Source organism: Lemur catta, chromosome 17, assembly GCF_020740605.2.
Source record: "Lemur catta isolate mLemCat1 chromosome 17, mLemCat1.pri, whole genome shotgun sequence".
Lineage (NCBI taxonomy): Eukaryota > Metazoa > Chordata > Mammalia > Primates > Lemuridae > Lemur > Lemur catta.
The window spans coordinates 6,412,775-6,434,555 of NC_059144.1; the positions used below are offsets into that span (position 1 = coordinate 6,412,775).

At 52.9% G+C, this 21,781-nt stretch overlaps 1 protein-coding gene and 1 long non-coding RNA gene across 5 annotated transcripts in view; one reads left to right on the plus strand and one right to left on the minus strand.

Annotated features, from left to right (window-relative positions):
- CFAP99 (cilia and flagella associated protein 99) overlaps window positions 1-21,781 on the plus strand; it is a 59,793-nt gene that overhangs the window by 23,935 nt on the left and 14,077 nt on the right. For 2 of the 3 annotated variants that reach the window (XM_045528194.1, XM_045528192.1), the window contains exons 6-16: window positions 195-372; window positions 3,531-3,611; window positions 3,775-3,849; window positions 4,808-4,879; window positions 5,135-5,223; window positions 5,904-6,108; window positions 10,554-10,695; window positions 10,960-11,111; window positions 11,868-12,073; window positions 13,824-13,986; window positions 14,140-14,450. In XM_045528194.1, the coding sequence (XP_045384150.1) occupies window positions 195-372; window positions 3,531-3,611; window positions 3,775-3,849; window positions 4,808-4,879; window positions 5,135-5,223; window positions 5,904-6,108; window positions 10,554-10,695; window positions 10,960-11,111; window positions 11,868-12,073; window positions 13,824-13,986; window positions 14,140-14,256 (1,480 nt within the window). In that variant the 3' untranslated portion in view covers window positions 14,257-14,450. Of the gene's footprint in view, window positions 1-194; window positions 373-3,530; window positions 3,612-3,774; window positions 3,850-4,807; window positions 4,880-5,134; window positions 5,224-5,903; window positions 6,109-10,553; window positions 10,696-10,959; window positions 11,112-11,867; window positions 12,074-13,823; window positions 13,987-14,139; window positions 15,475-21,781 lie in introns of those variants that run through there. The other variant, XM_045528195.1, reaches the window with a different exon arrangement.
- On the minus strand, window positions 10,144-14,198 carry LOC123622105. Of its 2 annotated transcripts, XR_006729416.1 has the most exons (4): window positions 14,113-14,198; window positions 13,691-13,816; window positions 12,272-13,209; window positions 10,144-12,086 (listed from the first exon to the last, which is right to left on the minus strand). It is a non-coding gene; the product is annotated as an uncharacterized LOC123622105 (long non-coding RNA). The 2 variants fall into 2 exon arrangements; XR_006729415.1 differs by lacking the exons at window positions 13,691-13,816; window positions 14,113-14,198 and having other exon boundaries at window positions 12,272-12,446; window positions 12,664-13,628.

The window sequence follows — 21,781 nt, forward strand, 5'->3', positions numbered from 1 at the left end:
GGGGCTCATTTCCTCATCTGTATGAGGGGAATGCTGACATGTGTGTTTCAAGGGTGTGGCTGGCATCGTGCCTGCAAGTAGTAGGCACTCCATGAAGAGGGGCTGTCAGATCCATTATCACCCCCACCCTGAGGTTGACCCTTATGACCTGTCAGGAAGTGATCCTAAGGACTCTTTTCCATTTTGCCTTCAAGATGGCAGCCAGAAGTCCAAGAGCTGATCAGCCAGCTGGAGGGAGTGTCAGCCAGTCAGTCCCCTGTTTTGAAGACCAAGGCCAAGGTCACAGAGCCCAAGGAATTCAACTTGACTGCCCCCAAACCCCGTGCCATTCCAATGCCGGAGCCAGTCCCAATGGTGGCCAAGCCAAGAGCAGTGAGTACAGGCATTTGCGATGGGCACAGGCTTGCCTCTGTCAAGATGTCCAGACTGAGAAAATGGACTGTGGGTCAGTGGGGGGCTGGGCTCCTCCCAGGGCCAAGGGTGGGCTGGACCAGACCAGGAGCATTTGATGACAGTGCCCCATCCCCAGCCCTGCAGAGAGGGAAGCCCAGCTGCCACCTGAGCCCACCCAGCAAGTCCCTGCACTCCACACACTGTGGCCCCCTCAGTAGGTAGCAAGTGAGGCTGTCAGGCCCTGTGCAACGTGCCACCGTCTCCCTGTTGAATATCACACATGTAAAACAAGGTGTGCTCTTCGGCTATGGGCGGGGGATAATGTCTGTGCCCCAGTCATGCCTGTCCCTACTTCAGGGCCTCTGCTCATCTGTCACGTCTGCCTAGAGCCTCTTCCTCTCCCTCCCTTGACCTTGCTGACATGTCATGTGGGATGCTTTGTACTGCAAGTAACAGAAAAACACAGTTCAAACTAACTGGCCCAGACAGTGGAGCGCTGGCTGCAGTAGGACAGGCTGCAGCACAACTGATCAGGCTCCTGCTCGCCGCTCTGTGACTCTCTCTGCCCTGCTCTCCTCAGTGGGTCACCTTCACCTTTGGGCTAACCTTTTTTAGAGCAAAACCCCAGCCTCACCCCCACACTCTACACCATCCAGGACCTTGAGAGGACACCTGGGGTCAGGAATTCTTTGGAAAATTCTGACTGGACCAGCTTAGGTCTCAAGCCTGCCACGCACTGATCACCACGATTAGGAACACGATGTCCTGACTGGTCATGGGCTCTACCCCAAGCACTGGTGGTGGATTCAGCTTCCCAGAACCAATCTGGGTCCCCAGCAGGACCAAGGATTGTACAAGAGGGCAGGAATATGTGCTGGGAGGTCCCAGGGTCCCGCCTGACTCCCACCATCCTTCAGGTCTCATTAAAATCCCTCTTCTCAGAGAGGTTTGCATGTCCCTCCCCCATGTCAAGTCCCTCACTTAGCGTCCTCCTTATTGACCCAGCTCCTTCCCTTCATAGCACTGACTGGAGTGCACAGTGCTTAGTGACTGGTGGGCCTGCTTACTGTCTGCCCCCAGATCTTGTGCATCTTATTTGTCCCATATTCTGGATGCCTGGCATAGTCCTGGCTCAGAGCAGACCCTCAGTGAATACTTGTTGGATGGATGGGTGGATGGGTAGATGGGTAGGTGGAAGGGTGGATGGGTGGGTGGATCTCTGGATGGATGGATGGGTGGGTGGATGGGTGGATGGATGAGTGGGTGGGTGGATAAATGGGTGGGTGGGTGGATGGGTAGATGGATGGATGGATGAGTGGATAGGTTGGTGGATGGATGGATGTGTGGATGGGTGCATGGATGGATGGGTGGATGGATGGGTGGGTGGGTGGATGGGTTGGTGGGTGGATGGATGGGTGGGTGGGTGGTTGGATGGATGAGTGGATGGATGGTTGGATGGATGGATGGATGGGTGGGTGGATGGATGATGGTTATCAGGGGCCTTATTGCTGAACAACCCTACAGTTGCCCATCTGCAGGATCTTCAGCATTTCTGACACCATCTCCTCAGGGCTCAGTGTGTGTGATGACCTCTTCAGGTCATCCTGCCAGCTGCATAGCTGCATCTCTCTCTCTCTCTCTATCTCTCTCCTCTCTCCTCTCTTCTCTCTCCCCTCGCCACCCCCTCAACCTGACATAGCCCCTGCCAGGGCACTTACCATGCCCAGCATTGCTCTATAGCTGTCTCTCAGCACAAGCTGTGAGGTGTCAGTGGACACCTACCTTCCCTGCAGTCCATGAGGTGGCTGTGCTGGAACTGCAGGCTTGTTCTCTCTGCCCTCCCTGCCCTTCTCCATGCCCAGGATCCCCCTTGCCCTCCTGGGTTAAGAACCCACTCCAATTCACTCATTCATTCACTCAACAAATAGTTACAGAATGCCTAGTATGTGCCAGGCACTGTGCCTTTAGGGAACATGAATTCCAGTGGGGGACTCAGACAAAAAACAGGATAAGTAAAATATTTGCTGTTAGTTCGTGGTAAATGCTGAGGCTAAAAAATAATGCAGAAAAAATGGATAGGAAGTGTTGGGGTGGTTGTGATTCTGGATAGTGTGGCCAGAGAAACCTTCCTGAGAAGTACCACAGAGTAAAGATGTGGAAGAAGTGAGCAAGTGACCCCTGGGTTGTCTCAGACAGCAAGCACGGCACATACAAAGGCCCTGGGGTAGTGCCCTCCCTCCCCAGCTGTTTGAGGGCACCTGTGAGGAGGGAAGGGGGAGGGGAGGTACCTGGAGGAGCAGGGAGGCAGGATGCCTACTGAGGCAGGCTGGGGCCCACATGGCCCCTCCAGCTGCTGTGGCCATGGTGGGAGTTGGGGGGCAGTTTGATGTTGTGAAGCAAGTGGGCTGGAGTGGAGATGGATGTGGTGAGAGACAGAGGTGCTGAGGAGGACTCTGCAGTCCAGGCATGCGTGAGCACTGACAGTGGTCAGGGGTGGCTAGGCTGGGGGAGGGGCAGGCTCAACAAGTTGCCTGTTGGGCACTGGAGGGAAAAGGCCTGAAGTCAGGAGGATGGACACAGGAGTGTGGAGTTCAGAGTGTGCAACCGGGCTCCTTCCTGCCCCTCCATGGGCACTACTCCTGCCACGGTATTGACAGTCTCTTGTGCCTGGATCCAGGGATACAGCTTGGGCCACCCTAGTCTTTGTAGTGTCCCCTCATGGGCAGCTCACTTTGCTGGGGTCCAGGATACTCTCTGGCAGACATCTTCTCTTGTCCCTCCAGTGTGCTAAGAGCTGACTGCCTTCCCTTCTGTTCCTCCCGCAAGCAGCCAGCTCATGCAAGCTGGTGGCCTTCAGTGCCCTGGCTCACATCTCTCTCTGCTCACCCCATCCCAAGCCGAGCCCCAGATCCCAGACCGAATAATGGCCTGACCTCTTCCCCTGCCTCCCCTCAATGACCACCAATGCCCAGCAGGTCCCGGTCAGCCCTCAGTGGCTTCCTCTCCAGCCCTGCTTCTCCTCTGGTGCAAGCCACCATCCCCCCTGCTGACTGGCACCACCCTTCCCTTCATCCACCTCCCCCCGGCCCCAGCCCTCCATTGCTGACCATAGGCTCTTCCTCCCACCATGCCACCAGGTCCCTCGGAGCACCTACCAGCTGCCCAAGGAGCAGCAGCAGCTGGACATGGTCAAGAGATACAATCGCCGGAAGGCCGAGGTGGGCCGTGTGTGACCCCTGCCTTCCCAGAGGGGGGCCTGTGAAGGGAAGGAGGGGCGGGGGAGGAGGGGTGGGGGATGTTGGTTGGCGCATTTGTCCTCCCGTGGCCCTGAGGACACTGGGTGGTAGCGGGTGGGGCTGGAGCACTGTGTTATCACGGCAGGAGCTGCTGTTGAAGGCGAACATGGAGGAGCTGCGGTGCGCCATGCCCAGGTCACGTTGGGAGCCACCAACACAGGTACCACCGGCTCTCCAAGTCCCCAGACCAGTCAGCAGGGTGGCATTTTCTCATGTCATCAAAAAGTTCCCCCTAACACCATTTCAGTAGCCACTTAGCCTTTTCCCAAGGGGTGCTATGGAGGGTAGACTCCTGGTAACACTGGGAAAGTGAGCCTGGAGCCACACTGACAAAATCTGCTGCTATGCATGCTCCTAAGTGGGCAAGTGTAGACACACATCTATAGCTGCTACCTCTGGGTGTTCCCAGATGTTCCATACCGAGCACTTTTCCAGAAAAAAAGCAAGCCAAGATATGTTTGCCAACAAGGAAAAGGTAAAAGAAAGAGGACAAGGAACAATTGTACTCTGGATGCTCACTCAGGAGCATGGGCCCCTGGGCAGCAGCCAGGCACAACAGAGGTGGCACCCAGCAGCTGGGGCCAGCCAGGGAGTGGACGCTCCGCACAGCAGCATGCCATGGGGGCTTGTGATGGCTGAGTGCTCACAGGGGGCCCTTTGCCAGCTCCTCCCCATACTGTGGCTTGTGGCACCCACCCTGGGGGGTGTAAGCAAATCAGTGGGAGACTGGCTGGGTGCAGACAGATCCTGGGAGCAGCCCACAGAGGTCACAGGGCAGCCAGAAGCGGGGCAGAGGACTTTGCCATGCTGGGGGGTAGCTGAGGAAATAGGCACTGAGCCCTGAGGTCGAGCTGTCCTGACTGGGAACCACTGTCCCCAGGGCCAGCAAGCCCTGCACCTTCCCTGCTCCTGCCGGGGGTGCCCAATGCCCAAGCAAGGCCTGAGAGGGCATTGGAGGACAGAGATGCTGCCCTGAGGGTCGGGGGTGGGATAGGCAGCTGGATGAAGGACAGTGGACCGGGCCACCCAGGGGTGCTGGGTAATCATTCACCCGGTGTGCTTGGTGGGACCTGGAAGGCACAGGTGCCAGGCTGCCGGCTCTGCCCTGACTCTTACAGGACTCCAAGAAGCAGCTGCAGCTTCAATTCCAGCCCCTAATCCAAAAGACTCCGAAGCTGACCTTCTTCAGGGTGAGGGGTGTTCCTGGCTGATCAGGCCTCTTCCCCCCCCGCCCCCCGGGCACCCACTCCTCCTGACCTGTTCTGTCCCTGGAGGCTCAGATGGCCAGAGCTGGGGACTCCGAGCCCCAAGCATGGTCCCACCCTTGAGGCAGAGGGAAGCACCTGGGCAAGGGCAGGTATGAAGGGCAGGAGGACAGGAGTGGCACTTGCTGCTCCCAAGGCTCTCCTCACCCTGCCCCCAGCCAGCCCCTCCCCCTCCCACAGCCTGACAACGTCCCAGTCAAGCTGAACACTGCGGCCATCCTACGAGAAGGGGCCTTGTACCAGCGGCAAGTAGAGAAAGAGCTGCAGAGGTGAGGGGTAGCAGTTGGTCTCCCCCACCTTCCAAAGTATTCCCCGTAGGAATGAAGGCCCAGAAGAGAGGCCTGGGGCTGGGACGCTCTGCGGAGAACGGGCTCAGGGGTCATGACCAGGCTGTGGTCCTGCAGGGGGTAGAGGTGGCAAGCAAGACTGTGTCAGGGTCATCATTGCATTTTACAAAGATAATCCTGGCTCAGTGACTTAGCAAATGCCTGGCCCATCCCAAACCTCCCTTGGGGTCCCCTCTTCCTTGGACCCCTTCAGGGTGCCCCCTCCTGTAGACCACCATGGCTGGCTGCGAACCCCTGGGCATATCCCATGCCATGTAGTTGTGTCTTTCCATGTCTGCAAGTTGGGCTGTGGGCAGCAGCTTGGGTGGCTGACAGACGGCTTGATGGATGAGTGGATGGACAGACGGTGGACAGAGCAAGGGTAGATAAACAAGAGGATGAAGGGAGGGGTGGGATGATGTGGCTGACAGGTGGCTGCACAGGAGGGGGACAGGTGGATGGCAGACAGGTGGGCAGGGGACAGAGCAGGCGATGTGGCTGCATGTTGGGTGAGTAGCATACTGTGCCTGTGAGGGCCACTAGCCCCTAGGGAACCTGTGGCCTCCGGGTGGCCCCAGCCACAGAAGGAACCCCGAGCTGTGTCTCGATCCCTCTGTCCCCAGGGTTGACAAGCTTGTGGATGGGGCTGGGGACTTCTCTGAGTTCCTCGAGTGGCAGAGGAAGATGCAGGCAAAGGACATGGAGGAGCGGCTGGCCGCAGGCGAGTGCCGGCGACTGCAGGGGAAGCTCAGCCACGAGGAGGCCATCCTGGCCCGGCAGAACCTCATGCAGGAGAACAAGCACAGGGCGGAACAAAAGAAGGAGGAGGTGATGTACCGCATGGAGTAGCTGGGGCATGGGGACAGCCAGCCAAGCCATGTGGCCTCTGGGAGCTGCCAGAGAAGCCGAGCATGCGTGCGACAGCTGGCCATGGCCTGGCCGGCACCCGTGGCGGTTGGCTTTCAGCTAACCCTAGGCCGTTTCCTCCTAAGACCCATAGGGTGGCCATGGTTTCTCTATCCCCACTGCAGCAGACAGGGATGTGGAATAGTTTCAGGTCAGCTGGGCTAAGTGGACCTTCTGGTCAGTAGTTCTGCTCCAGATTGCCACCTGTCCCCGCCAGCAGCGTCAGTTGATACACAGATCCCTGGGTGCCCCTGAGGGAAGCCCTGAGATTCTGGCAGAAACTTCCAGGTGAACATGTTTGCATATGACATGTTTGTATATGATGTCCTCCCCACAGGAGGGTTTGTGGACGTCCATGCTATCACTTTAGAAGCTCCTAATGTATCATTCCTGGCACTTCCTCCTCCTAGGACAGCCCACCTAGGTGGGGGCTCTCAACCTCTGCTCCCCTAGAAAGCCTGTTCCTCCCTGTGGGCGTCCCAGTGGCCTGGGAGAGGGGGCAGCCTGCTGGCCCCAGCAGGCCAGACCGGCAGCTCTGCCTGTCCTGAGTGCATCCCCCGAGGGCCTGTGGTCGGGCCTGCTTGACAGCCTCATCTGTCTGTCTGTATTCAATGTTAGGGTTTGCCTTTTCTTTCCTTTTTAGTTTGCTTTTTTAAAAATATAAACTCCAAACAATATGAAAAAGTAGACTCAGAGAAGTCTCACTTCTTGTCAGTCTGTACCTTACAAACCATTTCCACCTGCACTTGTAGGTCCTTGTTTTCATTTATTTCTGGATTTCCTTTCCTGTCTTTCTTTCTAAGCAAATAATACACTTGTCTACGCACCATTTTTACTTCCCCTTTTCCTTTCATGAAAGGTCACACCTTGCTTTCTCTGCAAAGAATAATGTCACAGAAGTCTTCCATCTTTGTGGAAGTGGATTTTCAGGGTAAACTTCTAGAGGAGGATTGTGAAGTCAAAGAGTAACTGGATAGGTGGGAGTTTTTACTGCTGCTGTTGTTTTCTGGAATATGTGGTTCTGTGAAACACAACCAAATACAGCCTCTTCATGGAGCTTATGCCAGCTTCACTCCCCTGGTGGCGGGAGAGGGGCCATCCTGTGCCTCACCTGCAGGGCGTACTGGACTGAACTCGTGAATTGTTGCCAGTCTCATGGGTGAGAAATAGTATATTGGTATAGTTTTGATTTGCATTTCGTTTATTATGTGTGAATTTGAGCAAATATTCTTATATTTAAGCCATTTCTGTATCTTTTCCTGTGAACTGTGCATATCTTTTGTCCATTTTCTATTGAGCTTCTGACCTTTATTTCCTTGATTTTATTTATTTATTTATTTAAGTTGACAAATGCAAGTGTATATATTTATGGTATACAACATGATGTTTTGAAATTAATACATTGTGGAATGGCTAAATCAAGCTAATTACCATATGCATTTTCTCACATATTTATTTCTGGTGAGAACACTTAAAATCTACTCTCTTAGCAATATTCAAGCATATAATACATTATTATTAACTGTAGTCACCATGTTGTACAGTAGATGTCATGAACTTATCCCTCCTTTCTAACTGAAATTTTATATCCTTTGACCAACATCTCTCCAATCCCCTTCCACACCCATTCTCTTGATTTTTTAATGTTCTTTATGTATTAGAGAAAATAATCCTTTGTAATGTGTTGTTACAGATGTTTTCTTCCAATTTGTCATCTTGGCTTTGCTTATGTGTTTTGCCATGCAAACATATTTTTTATGTCATCAAACTTAGAAATCTTTTCTTTTATTGTGTTTGGAATTTGAATAATGAGAAAGGTTTCTTTCATACCAGGTTATGGAAGAATTTTCAGGCTTCTCTCCTGGTCCTGAGAACACCCAGCTACACACATTTATGTGACTAATATTTTTTCTTACTAAATTAGCCAGTAATTTAGTAAGAATTTTAAATTTTTCTTGTGCAGTTCATGTTGGAGTGATTGATGGCTTTTATAACCTTAATGTGTTTGTTTTTTTTTTTTTGGAGACAAAATCTTGCTCTGTCACCTGTACAGTGGTGTCAGCCTAGCTCACAGCAACCTCAGACTCCTGGGCTCACGTGATCCTCCTGCCTCAGCCTCCCAAGTAGCTGGGACTGCAGGTGCATGACACCACACCAGGCTACTTTTTCCATTTTTTGTAGAGACGGGGGTGGGGGGGGTGTCCTCGTTCTTGCTCAGGCTGGTCTCGAACTCCTGACCTCAAGGGATCCATCCCACTTCAGCTTCCCAGAGTGCTAGGCTTACAGGTGTGAGCCACCGCACCCGGCCTTGCTGTGTTTTAATCAGCTACAGTTTTTTTTTCCGCTTGAGGTTCTATTACAACAAGCTGGCCTTTCCTCTCCTCCTCTGACCTTGTTGCTGCACTGTTCTAGAGCCTTTGGGAACACCTTTACTTTTGAGGGGAGAGATGTTTGAGATGTTGAATTTTCTCTGTGTCAGACACAGACTCAGTTATCCACCAAGGAGCCTCTGTGCCTCATGAAAACAAGTATTGATTTCCGTGTCTGGCGCTTTTGTTTTTTCCCACAGTAACCAATATTAAGATACTCTAGCAACAGGGCTGGGAAAGGATATATTTTAGAATCATGAGTGTAACATTGATATATTTAAGTTAATTCTAACATTGTCTTAAACAATTTGAATATATTTTCTTCATTTAAATAATTTTATCCCCCTTTTAATATAACTTGATGAGCCATACAAATAACTAGATATGTTGACTAAAACAAATAAAGATCATATAATTACTTGTTTTTAATCCATCACCACCATGAAATTAATCTAGAATAGCTGAGGGGTCGCCAGCTCAGACAGCCATGTGAGAGTAGGTCTCACTAAATCCCCTGGGTAACAGCAGGTCACATCTGGTTGTCCTAGGGGACCATTCTTTGAGTACATTTTACCAAGTACTCAGTCAGATTTAGCTGAGCAACACTTGCAGCATTTTCCCAGTTGGCTCAGGGCACATAAACGCTGTTCAGTGTGCTCTGTGTTCATTTCCGTTTTGAAGGTGTCCCCATGAGGATGACTAACAGCTCTGGCCTGGTGTAAGCATGGCGAGCAACCCTCGTGCATGTAGTGCTCTGCAGTGGCAGAATGAGGAGAGGTGGGAACCTGGGTGGACGTCCACCGCAGGACCCACGGATGCATTAGGCTGCCTCTAGCCCCTGAGTGACTCGGGCGGCATGGTGGGTCCAAGGTTATGCCAGGATAGACAGAGCCAGGCATCGGACCCTGGACTCTGACCGGCCAGCTGCTCTACCTCTTACCACCCTGGTGGCCCTAACCTCACTGCAGCCTGACCAGATGACCACCAGCTCATCACTTCCCCAGCACCTGTGCCCGCCCCTGCTCTCGGCCTGGGCACCCTTTTTCCTTCTTTTTCCCTGGCCTGCTCCCGTCTCTCTGCTGACTCTGATGCCTGTGCTGGGCCCTGTGCCCAGTGCAGCTGAGTGGGTGTGACCGGCTTCATTTTCCCAGCAAAGAAACTGAAACCCAGGGAGGCCCGTGACTTGTCTGGGGTCACAAAGGCAGAACTGGTCAGGTGCACAGGGGCAGAACTTAAATTCTGTGTATCTTACTCCAAGCTGGTGCCTTCTGCATGGGCCTGTGCTGCCTGCCTGGTTCCACATGCACTTCCAAGGAGCTGAGAGATACTTTCTGGTCTCTTCTCCTCACTCCCAGTTCCTCACTGCCTCCATGCCTGGGCCCTTTGTGATCCTGTCCCCAACAGCATGGGGCACAGGGCCAGTGGTGCAGGACGGGGCCTCCTGGCCCAGGCATCTTTCTTTCTTTGCTTGTTGTTTACTTACTTGAGATGAGGCTCCTGGTATATTCTGGTAGCCCACTTTTTTTCACCTCATATTTCCACACAAGCATTTCTCCTACTTATTACAAAGTTTCAAAAGTAATTTTTTAAATAAACTTTTTATTTTAGGACAGTTTTAAAGTTCACAGAAAAGCTGCAAAGATAGTACAGAGTTCCCATATCCTCCCCACCCAGTGCCCTCTGTTGTGAACATCTTACATTATCACGTGCATGAGATTCCTAGGCTGCCATAACAAAGTGCCACAAACTGGTGGCTTAAAATGACAGAGATTTGTGCCCCCCCAAGGGGCACTTTGGGAAGAAGGAGGAAGGATGTGAGCTACAAATCCGCCAGCAAGCCCAACCTCGAGGGGACTAATGGGCTTGGCCCCAGGTTCCAGGTGTTTCAGGGCCGGGGCCTGGGTCTGCCCTCAGACCTCATGCTGCTCCCTGGACTGGGGTGGGGCTGAGGGACAGGAGGCCCAAGCTCTCACCGTGGGGGGTCCACTGTCCCAGCAGACAGCCAAGCTGATGTTGCAGTGTGCCAAGAGGCGCCTCCAGGAGGACAGGTCCTTGAAGGAGCAGGTGGAGCAGGCAATGGAGTTGCAGAAGAACGTCAAGTTGGCCCAGGCGAAGCTTGTGAAGGGCCGACGGCAGATAGGTACGGTGGGGAGCCAGGCACCACGAAGCCCTGCCCAGCTCTGCTCTTCCTGCTCAGGTGCTGGGCTGGCGGCCTGCCCTAAGGGAGCTGCTGTGGTCAGTGATGTCTGGGTGCCCCTCGAGGGAGGGCCAGGGTTGGGCAAGTTCTCCCAGGTGGCCGCGCTGAGGTCAAAGGCCTGACTGAGCAGCTCCCGGGGAGGTGTGTCCCTGCCGAGCACCTGCCGGGCTGCTCGCTGGCCCCCTCAGCATGCACTGGGCCCCCAAGCCCAGGAGGTGATGGAGGAGAGCCGGGAGCTGCTGCAGCGCAGCACAGAGGCTGCCAGGGAGGAGCAGAGGCAGCGCTGTGAACTCATCTCCCAGCTGCGTGCACTGGAGACACGGCCCACACGCAAAGGCAAGCTCGTGGACCTGACCCAGGTGAGGATCCATGGCAGGGCATGTCCAGAATTCCCACCGAGGCCAAAGGCAGGTCTTGCCTCACCAAAATCCACCTGGCCACTCATCATCAGCCATGGACTCGGCACTCCCCGTGTTGCAGGCCTAGATCTGGCCCCACGAGTTCACAGTCCCACCAGTGGGGCAGACACTCAGCGGGTCCTCTGCAACCCCTGGGGGAGGGGCCTGGGCCCTGGGGGTGGCAAGGTAGGCTCCAGGAGGCCACTTGGGAGCTGCATGTTGGGGAGGCCCAGGGACTTCCCAGGCTCGAGGTGGGAAGGGCTGAGTAGGGAGAGCACAGGTGTTCAAGGGCCCAGGGGTGGACGGAGCAGGAGGCGGAGGCCTCCTGGAAGCCTATGTGAAAAGGCACAGTGAGGGCCAGGACTGGGAGGGCCTCGGGAGCCTGCTGCAGGGGCTGGCCTGACCCCAAGGGGTGTGGGGAATCAGATGAGCATTCGGCCCCAGGCCCCAGCGGTCCTGGCTGGGAAGATGGTGGTGAGCTCCATCTGGGACCTGCCACAGCAGAGGGGCCTGCAGGGCACACTCCACATATAGCACTGTAGAGCAGGGTCCAGGCTGGAGAAGCTGGAAGGAGGGCACTCCGTACAGGCAGTATTGATGCAGAGGAAGGAAGCCTCCTGGCAAGGGGGTAGGCCTGTGGAGCAGGGGAGGGGCACTTGTGCTCCCCACCTGGGCCTGGCACAGCTCCCAGTGTGGGGCCTCCCTGCCACCCCACAGATCCCTGGGTATGGCCTAGAAGGGGAGATGTCTGTTGTCGAGCTGCGAGAGCGGCTGGCCCTGCTCAAAGAGACCCAGCAGCGTGAGGAGGAGGAAAAGCGGGATCAAATCATTCAAGGCAAGCGCACCAAGAGCCAGGAGCTGCAGAATACGGTGGAGCAGATTTCACTGTGCCGCGCAGCCATGGGGAGATCCGCAGCCTTGAGGTTGGTACTGGCACTGGAGACCCAGGGAGGAAGCCTCCAGGTGGGCAAGAAGCATGCCTTTGCACCCTCCTGGTGGGTCTCCTTGCCACAACCCACCACCCTCCTGCCCAAGCAGTTTCATACCAATAACTGCCCCACCCCTATTATTTTATTAGATTATTTTGGGGCATATAGAAATGGTAAAAAAAAATCATGTACCCATGGCTTAGATGGCTGTGACCCAGAAGCAGTCATTTTGCACGTAGGTCATGGGTAGGACTTTTTGCCCTATGTGCTTCCTCTAGCTAGCTAGCTATTTATCTGACAGCAGAACCATTTGGAAGTAGTTGCAAGCATCAGACTCTTCACTCCAAAACACCTCAGCATGCATCTTCTAAAAAAAAAGATTGTCCTACATAAAGCACCATGACACAACTAGAAAATTTAACAAAAATTACCACCATCATCTAAATATCCTGTCCTTATTCAAATTTCTTGGGACATCCAAAGACTGCCAAAACTTTTTAAAGACTGTTTGCTATAACTTTTATTTTCTTCTTAAGCCAGGATCTAGTTAGGGTCACACACAATGCACACTCTCACATACATACCTTTTTGTTTGTTTGGGGAACACTGTGGTGACTTTGTCCAGCTCCATATGGCTGTCCTGTGGCAGCCTGGTCAGGCATGGGATGGGTAGGCAGGTCTCCTTCCCCTCCTCAGCCCCATCAGACTGGGCTTTGAGCCCTAGCCTGATCCCCTAGGAAGGCCTAGCTGCCCCAGGGGATGTGGTACCCAGACCTGTGGTAGCAGAGCCTGGTTCAGGGCTCCAGAAAAAGTGCCTGAGTAGGACTGGGGTGGAGTGGATGATGGGGTTGACAGAAGGAAGGACTAATTCACTGGTCCTCTGAGTGACTGCTGCAATTCAGAGGAGCCACAGTACAGCTGCTGCTGGGCTGTTCAGGGAGGGCTAGCTGGCCACCCAGCAGGTCCCCAAGGCAGCACACACCCAGAAGACCTCATTACTTCCCAGCTGCTGACCTTGGCCTGGCAGATCCCAGATGCAGTCCAGTTGGTCTTTGGGTGCCTCCAACGGCCCAACTCCAGCTAACAAAGATCCTGGAGCCCCCTCATGCATGCAGCCAGATTCAATGGCACTAATTCACCAGGAGAGTTTTAGTGGGTGGGTGACCTGGACAGTCAGCCAAGAGCCATGGAGACAGAGAACAACAGGGAACAGCACATGCAAAGCACATGCAAAGGCCCCAATACTATGAAGTGCACTTACATCAAAGCCAGCAGGAACAATATGTATTATATAATCAGAAGGAATATGGCCTATGTATGGAAATATTTGCAAAGACATCACAGTATTAGCAGTGGTTACCTCTAGGCAAGAGGCAAGGGGAGTGTGAGATAAAAGGGGTCTTTCACATTTTTACCCCAATTATAAATATAGTTAGTAGACATGTAATACTTTCTTTAAAAAATGTTAAGTAGAAAGAGCAAAAGGCTAGAGGCACTGGCAGGACCCCCACCCAACCCCCTACACAGTGATCCTTACAGGGAGCACCACGCTACAGGGAGTACTCCCGCGGCCTGGGTGCCCCCCTCCGCCCCCGCCCCCGATCCCTGCACCTAAATCATTCTGGTGAACTTCTCCAGCTGCACAGCCCAGCAGCCCGGTGTCTCCTGGGCCCGTGTCCGGTCCTGGGACTGGCTTTGGACGCCCGCTGGCTGGGCTCCTAACCCCCGCACTGTCACCTGCCAGGTGGGAGAAAAAGAATGCACTCGCGTCGGCCCCCGGCGCGTCCTCCCAGGACGAGCGCGTGCTGGAGCTGCGGCGCAGGATCGCGGAGAGGGCTGCCGAGCGCCGCAGGCAGGCGGCCCTGCTACACGTGTCCGCGCCGCGGCCCGCGCGCCCCAAGCCCCGGGTGAGCCGGTGGGCGGGGGCGGCCGGGGGGCAGCTTGGGGCGGCTGCGGGGAGGCCTGGGGGTGCAGAGACGCGAGCCGGGGGTGGGGGTCCGGGCGCGGCGAAGGGCGGGGCACGGTGTTCTCACCCGCTCTGACGCCGCCCCCGCCCGCAGGTGCAGCTGGAGGCGCGGCGCTGGCTGGAGGTGGAGCAGAGCCGGGAGCACAACCTGCGGGCTCGGCAGCAGGGAGGCTCAGCCCGCGGGCCCGCGCGCCGCCTGGAGGCTGCCTGAGCTGGGCCGAAGAAAGCGCGCGGCCCGCCGGGTGCGCCTCCTCTTCCTTGGCCGCGCGCCCTCGGCCCCAGGACCCCGCCCTGCACCTCTGCGGCACGCCTCACCTCTCCGCTGTCCCCACCTGCCCAGAGCAGGGTTGCCGGATAAAAGGCATGACGCCCAGTTATTGCGTGGGACAAACTTATGCTAAAGAGGTATCCGCTCCTTGTCTGGAATTCAAATATAATTGGGCGTGTGCATCTTGATGTGCCAAATCTGGCACCCTGGCCCAGATCCTAGCCCTTTCCTGTGGCCAGGCGCAAGGCATTCCTGGCGACCCCGCCCCCTCCGGAGCTCCCGGAACCCCACCCCCCCGCACGTGGAAACCTGCAATCCCCACCCTCAGCCCAGAGCCCGGTGGCTTCACCTGGGGAACGCCCAAGACTGGGTATGCGATTGTGCCTGTGCGTTTGGCTGGGGACGTAGCCAGCATTCTTTAGCACCATCTCTGGACTGGCTCTTCCCGAGCCTCAGGGATCCTTTTCACGATCTCCGGGGACGTAGGACTAGCCTGCCCCCTTCTGCTTAAGAGGCCACTGGCGCCCCAACAGGCGAAGTGACCTGCCCAAAGAGCCAAAACACAGAGCTAAATCTGGGTTACTTTAGAGCACCCTGCCCGCTCCCCTTTCTCCAGCATCACTGAAGGAGGCGGGACCCAACAAGGTTGGGGCCACCGGGGGCAGGAGCTCACCCAGGGCGGGGACCAGGATAGATTCGTGTTGCACTGGACTGGAGAAAGCTCCACCCTGAGGACAGGCTTCCGGAGTGAATGCCTGCTTGTGAAACATAGCCTCAAGATGAAGGCACATTATGCTGCAGCTCCCAGGAAGTAGAGAAAACGGGAGAGTCCATGGAGTAGGGAGCAGTAATGGAGGGGCTGGAAACTGCAAGATGGACAGGTGTCCAGGAGAAAGATTGCCCTCGCTCATATTCTCCTTGGGCCTGCAGAAGAGGTGGCAACTCAGATAGGGAGGCTGGGCCCCAGGGTACATTCAGCTCAGGAAGGTGGGCATCTCTCAGCATTGATAAGAACAGATTAAAGGGCCAGAGTCCTACCCCAATGCTCTGCATTGTATCAAAACCCCAGGACTTTCTTACAATCCAGGTTGATTGATAAGGAAAGGGATTCCCATCTCTCTGTCAAAATAGAGCTGGGGGCAGATTAAATTTCATTTAAAGAAAAACATTACATTCTGTGTTGTGTAATTCAAACCCATTTCATTTGACATCAAGGTAATGCGTTGATGATGACTGGTCTAGAGAGTCCATCAGGAGCTCTGGGGGTTTCAAAAGGAGATTTATTAATTCCCATAACTGGCACTCCAAAAGTAGGGTGGACTTCAGGATGTGCCTGATCTAGGAGCTCTATCTCCAGGCTGGTAGCAGCTCCAGCCTCAGGAACATGGAACATCTGCCCAGTTTCACTGGTCTGAATTGAACATATTTGTGCTAAGCCAGTTCCCATAGTTGGAGAACGTCTGCATATTTGCCTGAAGCAATTACTGGGGTAAGAGGGAGAATTACCCTTCACCTATTAGACCGGCCTAACTGATGGTGGTGCTATTGGCAACAATGCTTGTTAGCAGTCAACAAGGTCCCCTCCTCTGTCCCACCTCCCTGGACTGAGCAGCTGCTCAGAACTAGCTTGAGAGTACCTGGGGCCTCTCCTCCATACAAACCTGAGTGGGAGCAGGCATAAGACCATTCCCTAAAGTTATGGCCTGAGGGTAGGCATCGTGCAATAGATTGATGGCAAAATGTCTCCCTGTATCCTCACCCCTTGTGACTTTTGATTCAAGAGGCCTTTGAATCTAGTCTGGCTTAGCGACTTTCTTCGACCAATAGGGTGCAGCAGAAGTGGCCATGTGCTGGTTGTGAGTCTGGGTCCCAAGTGACCTTAGAGCTCCTATTTGTTCTCTTGGAACCCTGCCCAGGCCCTGTGTGAACATAACCACGGTGGCCTGCTGGGATGAGACACCATGTGCAGGAGAGCCAGTTGTCCCAGAGGCCATCCTAGCCCACCTTACAACCATCAGACCCCAAAATGTGAGGACAGCCAGGAGCAGAACCTTCTCCATTCCCCACTGACTTGTAGATTCATGAGCAACATTAATGGCTGTTCAAAATATTGAGATTTAGGGTGGTTTGTTCCAAAGCAACAGCTTGGGACTGCAAATTAGTTCAACCCTTGTGGAAAAGAATTTGGAGATACCTCAAAGAGCTAAAAATAGAAATACCATTCGATCCAGCAATAGCACTATTAGGCATCTACCCAAAAGAGCAAAAGACATTCTATAATAAAGACATCTGCACCCAAATGTTTATGGTAGCACAATTCACTATTGCAAGGATGTGGAAACAACCCAAGTGCCCGTCGATTCATGAGTGGATTATTAAAATTTGGCATTTGTATACAATGGAATATTACTTAATTACAAGAAACGACAGTGACCTAGCACCTCTTATATTTTCCTGGATAGAGCTTGAGCCCATTATCCGAAGTGAGGTATCCCAAGATCGGAGGAATAGACTCCACATGTACTGGCCATCAAATTGGCACTGACTGATCAACACTATGGTGGCTCACACGGTAGTAATATTCTCCAGGGATTAGGGGGTTGGGGGGTAAACTCACAACTGATGGATTTGGTGAGCATTGTAGAGGGGAAGGGCATGCCTCCAATCCTCGCCTGGGTGAGGCAAAGACATAAAATGTAACCAAAATGTCCGTACCATCATAATATCCTGAAATTTAAAAAAAAAGATGTTGAGCAACAACTAAAAAAACAAAACAAAACAAAAGACCAAAGCAACAGCTAACTGAAATCCCTCAGGACCCAAGGGCCTTGATACTTGGGACCCCTGTCTTCCTCTCCCTGCATTGGCTCTTTGAGAGAGAATCATACTACCCCAGAAAGAGCCAGCCGGGAAATAGGGTGCTGGGCAGCCGGTCTGCCTGCTCCCCCTCCCCAGGCTCTGAACTCCCTCCTATTTCCTTCTCAGCTCCGAGGTCTCTTCCTCGGGGAGACCTTCCAGGCATCCTGGTTTAGGGTCCTCTGGGCTTCCGCTGAGGGGACAGGCTGTGCTTCCCCTTCCGTCTCCACCATCAGGTCCCAGAAGAGTCTCAGGACCAGGCCCTCTCAGGAATGAGACCGACACGCTCCGTCCAGGGCCTGGCACCAAGGGGGTGCTGAAAGGGGGCCAAGCCTGGTTTCCAGACGGCAGTCACGAGACCCCCGAGCCCTGGGCACGTTCCTCACAAAGGCCTTGTTCACAGGCGAGGAAACGGGGTCCCGAAGAGGGGCGCGGAATGGCTGGCCTGGGCTAACGTCCAGCTCCGCACCTTTAACCCGCTGCGTCCGGCCAGGGGTACAGCGGCCGGTATGCGGGGTCGTGACCTAGGAATGGGCAGGCTCGAAGCTCGCTGGGCTACGGAGACCACAAGCGGATAGACGCCGGCGACCTCTGGACGGCCAGCGGCCACCGCTGACCGGGCGCTCGGTCAGTCCTCAGACCACAACTCCCGAGAGGCCTCGCGGGCCAAGCGCACCGGTAGCGCCTCTCGCGGGAAAGCGGGAGCTCCAGAAAGCGAGCGAGCGTGGGCGGGGCCGGAAAGAGGCGCGTTTCAAAGTGGTAATAGATGGTTTTCTTGTCCAATAGAATTGAAAAATATGCCTCCCTAACGGCCAGACCGCGGAAGTAGGGGAAGTGGCAGCCAATGGGGACGCGCGGGAGGCAGTGCTGAGGCTCCCAGAGCGGAAGTGGGTTGCTGTTGAGGCGGCGGCGTCTTGCTTGAGGGATTCTCCTCAGCGGCTTGGAAAGGTGCTTCCTCTTTAAAGTGCGTTGGTTGCGGCGCCCGCGGACCACACCAGCTATAAGTAAGGCCGGGTTTCTCGGAAAGGGTGCGGCAAGTCCGGGCCCGGGCAGATGCGGGGTTCAGGCGGTTTCGCGGCCTGCAGAGGCCTTGGCGCCGCCGCTTAGGGGGCCGCCTTGCGCGGCTCGACCCAGCTGAGGCCCCGTAGCCCAGCCGGGCCTCCTCAGGACCTCGGGCCACTCTGCCCGCTCCGCACCGCCGTCCGCGCGGGTGCACCGAGCCCAGCTTGGCGCGGGCAACAAAAATTGGGAGGTCTTAATCTGGTTCTCGGCTCACTCTTGCGGGCCGCGGCTTGTGTGGCATAGTCCGTAACCTAGGAAAGGAAACTGAGGCTCAGGGAGGGGCAGGGACGCGCCCAAGGTCACTTGGAGAGTCCGGGAGGGCCGTTCGGTGGAAAACGTGGGCAAGGTTTTTCTTCTCCGCTGACGATGCCTCCCTTGTGTGCTCCCGCTGCCGCCCCACCATCGTGGAGCTTGCGAGTCTGCCGGGGCGTCTGGGCCGCGTGGCGGAACCTTTTCTCGTCTGGGATGGGGCTGAGGATGGATGGTGGCCTAACCCTGGGAGCGCCGAGCTCGAGATCTAGAACTTAGTAGGGAGTAGGGCCTCAGCTTCCGGGAGTGCTTCTCGGCCGGTCGTTAGTGAAATGTGTGACAGCGACCTGCGGCCTAACTCTACCTCTCGGGCCCTTCACCTCCTTAGCGCGCCTGTGGTGTTCAAAAATTAGATTTCCAAGACGCGAAACACAATACCTGTCGAACACCACTTTTCCACCTCTTGATTCATCGAGGGAGGAGGGAAAAGGATAGAGCTTGCGCAAGCTGTTTTTGTAGGGTTTTGAGCTTTTGTCTCATGCTTGGTGTCCATGGATGGTTACAATCTTAATCTCTGTTCTCCTGCTGCACCAAGTTCCTGAGCCAGACCTAGAGTCTCAGCTCTGGAGCCTTGCATTCAACTTAGGCTGCCCAGTTGGTTGGGGAAACTGAAGCCCAGAAAGGTGAGGTGGTCCACTGAAGGTCACACAGACAGCTAGTAGGTGGCAGACCGAGTCTAGTTCCTGACTGCAGGATTAGGCCTCTAACTTCAGTGACCGGAAATCTGGGACAAACGGCAATGAAAGACAGAGATGTTGAAGAGAATCTTTTTTTGTTTTTCCTGGTGATTTGCTTTTTAGTGGACAGGGAGACACTGGGTTCAGTTTTACCTAGAGTTTGAGGTGAAATGGGAACAATCGAGTGGGAAAGATGTATTACTGGCTTTTGTATTACCTGAACTTGAGCCTCCAACTCTGATTCAGAAATGTTCTAATACAGTGTTTATTAACGCCTTGTGAGGAGCTTTTTACACATTGTTTTCCTAGTCATTCTTTTCCACGAAATTTTGATGCCACATGTAAATTTATATATTTTTACATAATGTGTGTATATCTATGCTTTATACAGAAAATGAGTAAGTTTTTTTGCCCTTTTTAACAATGTGGTGTTAATATTCTAGGTCAGCATATTTTTGAGATCTCTGTATGCCAAACTTTCTGCTTGGAATATAGCAGTAAACAAAATTATGGTGGCCAGGCCTGTTATCCTAGCACTCTGGGAGGCTGAGACAGGAGGATCCTTTGAGCTCAGGAGTTCGAGACCAGCCTGAGCAAGCGTGAGACCCCATCTCTACTAAAAATAGATAAAATTAGCTAGGTGTGGGAGGCTGAGGCAGGAGGATCACTTGAGCCCAGGAATTTGAGGTTGCAGTGAACTATGATGACTCCACTGCACTGTAGCCTGAGAGACTGTTGGGGGAGGGGGAATTGTTATGGTGCTGGCCTTCCTGGAACTGAGTGAGGGTGGAGGGAATGAGAGATAATGCTGGCAATCAAAACACAGGCATACCTCGTTTTATTGCACTTGATGGACAGTGCGTTTTTTACAAGTTGAAGGTTTGTGGTGATGCTGCATGGAGCAAGTTTGTCAGTGCCATTTTTCCAACAGCATGTGCATACTTAGTGTTTCTGTGTCATATTTTGGAGATTCACAAAATTTTGAACTTTTTGATTTTTTTTATATCTGTTGTGGCTTGTGATCAGTGATCTTTGACGTTACTATTTTAATTGTTATAGGGTTCCAGGAACTGTGCCCACGTAAGATGGTGACCTTAATCGATAAATGTGTGTTCGGACTGTTCCAGCTGACCAGGCATTTCTAGTTGTCTTCTCCTCAGGCCTTTCTATTCCTTGAAACACAATAATACTGAAATTCTGCCATTTAATAACCCTACGGTAACCTCTAAGTGTTCAAGTTCATCTCTTACTTTAAATCAAAAGCAAGAAATGATTACACTTAGTGAGGAAGGCATGTCCAAAGTTGAGATAGGCTGAAAGCTAGGCCGCTTGCACCAGATAGGCTGAAAGCTAGGCTGCTTGCGCCAGTTAGCCAAGTTATTAATGCAAAAGAAAAGTTCTTTAAGAAAATTAAAAGTGTTACTCCAGTGAATACATAAGAAAGAGAAACAGCCTTATTGCTGACCAAGCAAACCAGCCAGGACATTGCCTTAAGCCAAAGCCTAATCCAGAGCAAGGCCTTAATTCTCTTTAATTCTTTGACGGCTCAGGTAAAAAAATTACAGAAGAAAAGTTTGAAGCTCGCAGAGATTACTTCTTAAGGTTTAAGGAAAGAAGCTGTTTCCATAACAGAAGTGCAAGGTGAAGCAGCAAGTGCTGATTTAGAAGCTGCAGCAAGTTATGCAAAAGATCTAGCTAAGATCATTGATGAAGGTGCTACACTAAACAGCCAGTTTTCAATGTAGATGAAACAGCCTTATATGGGAAGAAGATGCCATCTAGGACTTTTATAGCTAGAGAGGAGTCAATGCCTGCCTTCAAAGCTTCAAAGGACAGGCTGACTCTCTTGTTAGAGAGAGGGTAATGCAACTGACTTTAAGTTGAAGCCAGTGCTCATTTACCATTCTGAAGATCCTAGGGTCCTTAACAATTTTGCTAAATCGACTCTGTCTGTGGTTTGTAATGGAACAACAAAGCCTGGATGGCAGCACATCTGTTTACAGTATGACTGACTGAATTTTTTTTTTTTTTTAATCAGCTTTTCCTGATCTGGTCAGCAATGTTTATTGTAACTCAAACGTTAAAGATAATATAAGATAATTTAAAAATTATTCTTCGTAAGCACAAAACATTTTGCAACTTTTTATATGAATTTGCATTATAAACTACTATACTTTAATTTCAAATGAAAAACTCAAGTACACTTTTCTACCTAAGCTTCATTAAATGGTTAATATGGTTCACATTTCAAGTCTCCTCCTAGCAAGATCTTTGGATACGTAAAATATTTCATCTCCCAATTTTAAAACGGTGGTTTACTGAATATCTGAAGCCCACTGCTGAGACCTACTGCTCAGAAAAAAAGATTCCGTTCAGAAGATATACTGTTCATTGGCAGTGCACCTAGTCACCTAAGAACTCTGATGGAGGTGTACAATAAAATTAATATTTTCATGCCTATTAACATCTGTTTTACAGCCTGTAGATCAAGGAGTAATTTTGATTTTCAAATCTTAGGAGGGATGTTTTGTAAGGTTATACCTGTCATGTATAGTGATTCTTCT